At 66.8% G+C, this 1,419-nt stretch overlaps 1 protein-coding gene across 1 annotated transcript in view; it reads right to left on the bottom strand.

Moving 5' to 3' along the window:
• The window catches only part of LOC130587255 (exocyst complex component 3-like protein 4), an 11,204-nt gene that overhangs the window by 7,521 nt on the left and 2,264 nt on the right, over window positions 1-1,419 (bottom strand). Inside the window, exon 4 of the mRNA XM_057388226.1 lies at window positions 51-239. Within this exon, the coding sequence (XP_057244209.1) occupies window positions 51-239 (189 nt within the window). The remainder of the gene's footprint in view (window positions 1-50; window positions 240-1,419) is intronic.

Below are 1,419 nucleotides of genomic sequence, written 5' to 3'. Positions count from 1 at the left end.
AGGGTGTCACCGAGGGTGTCACCTCAAGAAAGGGGTCTCGGGGGTCTCACCAGGCGCGTGAAGAGCTCGCGGAGCTGCCGGGCCTCGTCGCCCAAGCGGGCGGCCACTCGGGCTCGGGATTTGGCCGAAGCGCAGACCAGGCGGCCCTGGAGCAGCGGCCGCACGTACTCGATGAGAACCCGGCGGTGCAGCTCGCTGAGCAGCACCTGCGGGACGGGAGGGTGACACTGCGACCGTGGGTGTCACCCGGTGGAGGGCACGGTGACATTGTGCCCGTGGGTGTCACCCGGTGGAGGGCACGGTGACACTGCGACCGTGGGTGTCACCCGGTGGAGGGCAGGGTGACACTGAGCCCGTGGGTGTCACCCGGTGGAGGGCACGGTGACACTGAGCCCGTGGGTGTCACCCGGTGGAGGGCACGGTGACACTGAGCCCCTGGGTGTCACCCGGTGGAGGGCAGGGTGACATTGCGACCGTGGGTGTCACCCGGTGGAGGGCACGGTGACACTGAGCCCATGGGTGTCACCCGGTGGAGGGCACGGTGACATTGCGCCCCTGGGTGTCACTCGGTGGAGGGCACAGTGACACTGAGCCCATGGGTGTCACCCGTGGAGGGCACGGTGACACTGAGCCCGTGGGTGTCACCCGGGGGAGGGCACGGTGGTCATTGTGCCCGTGGGTGTCACCCAACACAGCACCCAGCGATGGCACCGTGCCCATGGATGTCACCCAGTGAAGGGCACGGTGACATTGCGCCCGTGGGTGTCACCCGGTGGAGGGCATGGTGACACTGAGCCCGTGGGTGTCACCCAATGGAGGGGACAGCGGTCACTGCGCCCGTGGGTGTCACCCAATGGAGGGCACGGTGACACTGCGCCCGTGGGTGTCACCCGGTGGAGGGCATGGTGACACTGAGCCCGTGGGTGTCACCCAATGGAGGGCACGGTGACACTGCGCCCCTGGGTGTCACCCAATGGAGTCCCCGACAATGGCACCGTGTCCCATGGGTGTCACCCGGTGGAGGACACAGCAGTCATTGTGCCCCTGGGTGTCACCCAGCACAGCACCCTGTCCCACAGCTGTCACCCAGCTCCACACCCGACAATGTCACCCTGTCCCGTGGGTGATGATGTCACCGTGTCCCGCAGCTGTCACCCAACTCCACACCCGACGATGCCACCGTGTCCCACGGGTGTCACCCAACTCGACACCTGACAATGTCACCCTGTCCCGTGGGTGATGATGTCACTCTGTCCTGCGGGTGTCACCACCCCAGGGCCCCGGGTGTCACCCAACTCTACACCCGACGATGTCACCCTGTCCCGTGGGTGATGATGTCACCGTGTCCCCCAGCTGTCACCCAGCTCGACCCCCGACAATGTCACCCTGTCCCCCAGCTGTCACCCAACCCGACACCCG

The sequence above is a fragment of the Malurus melanocephalus genome, unplaced genomic scaffold, assembly GCF_030028575.1.
Source record: "Malurus melanocephalus ecotype Western Australia unplaced genomic scaffold, MMel_1.1 scaffold_1692, whole genome shotgun sequence".
NCBI classification, from domain to species: Eukaryota; Metazoa; Chordata; class Aves; order Passeriformes; family Maluridae; genus Malurus; species Malurus melanocephalus.
The sequence above is the reverse complement of the archived record's forward strand: the minus strand, read 5'-3'. Positions and strand labels throughout refer to the sequence as shown.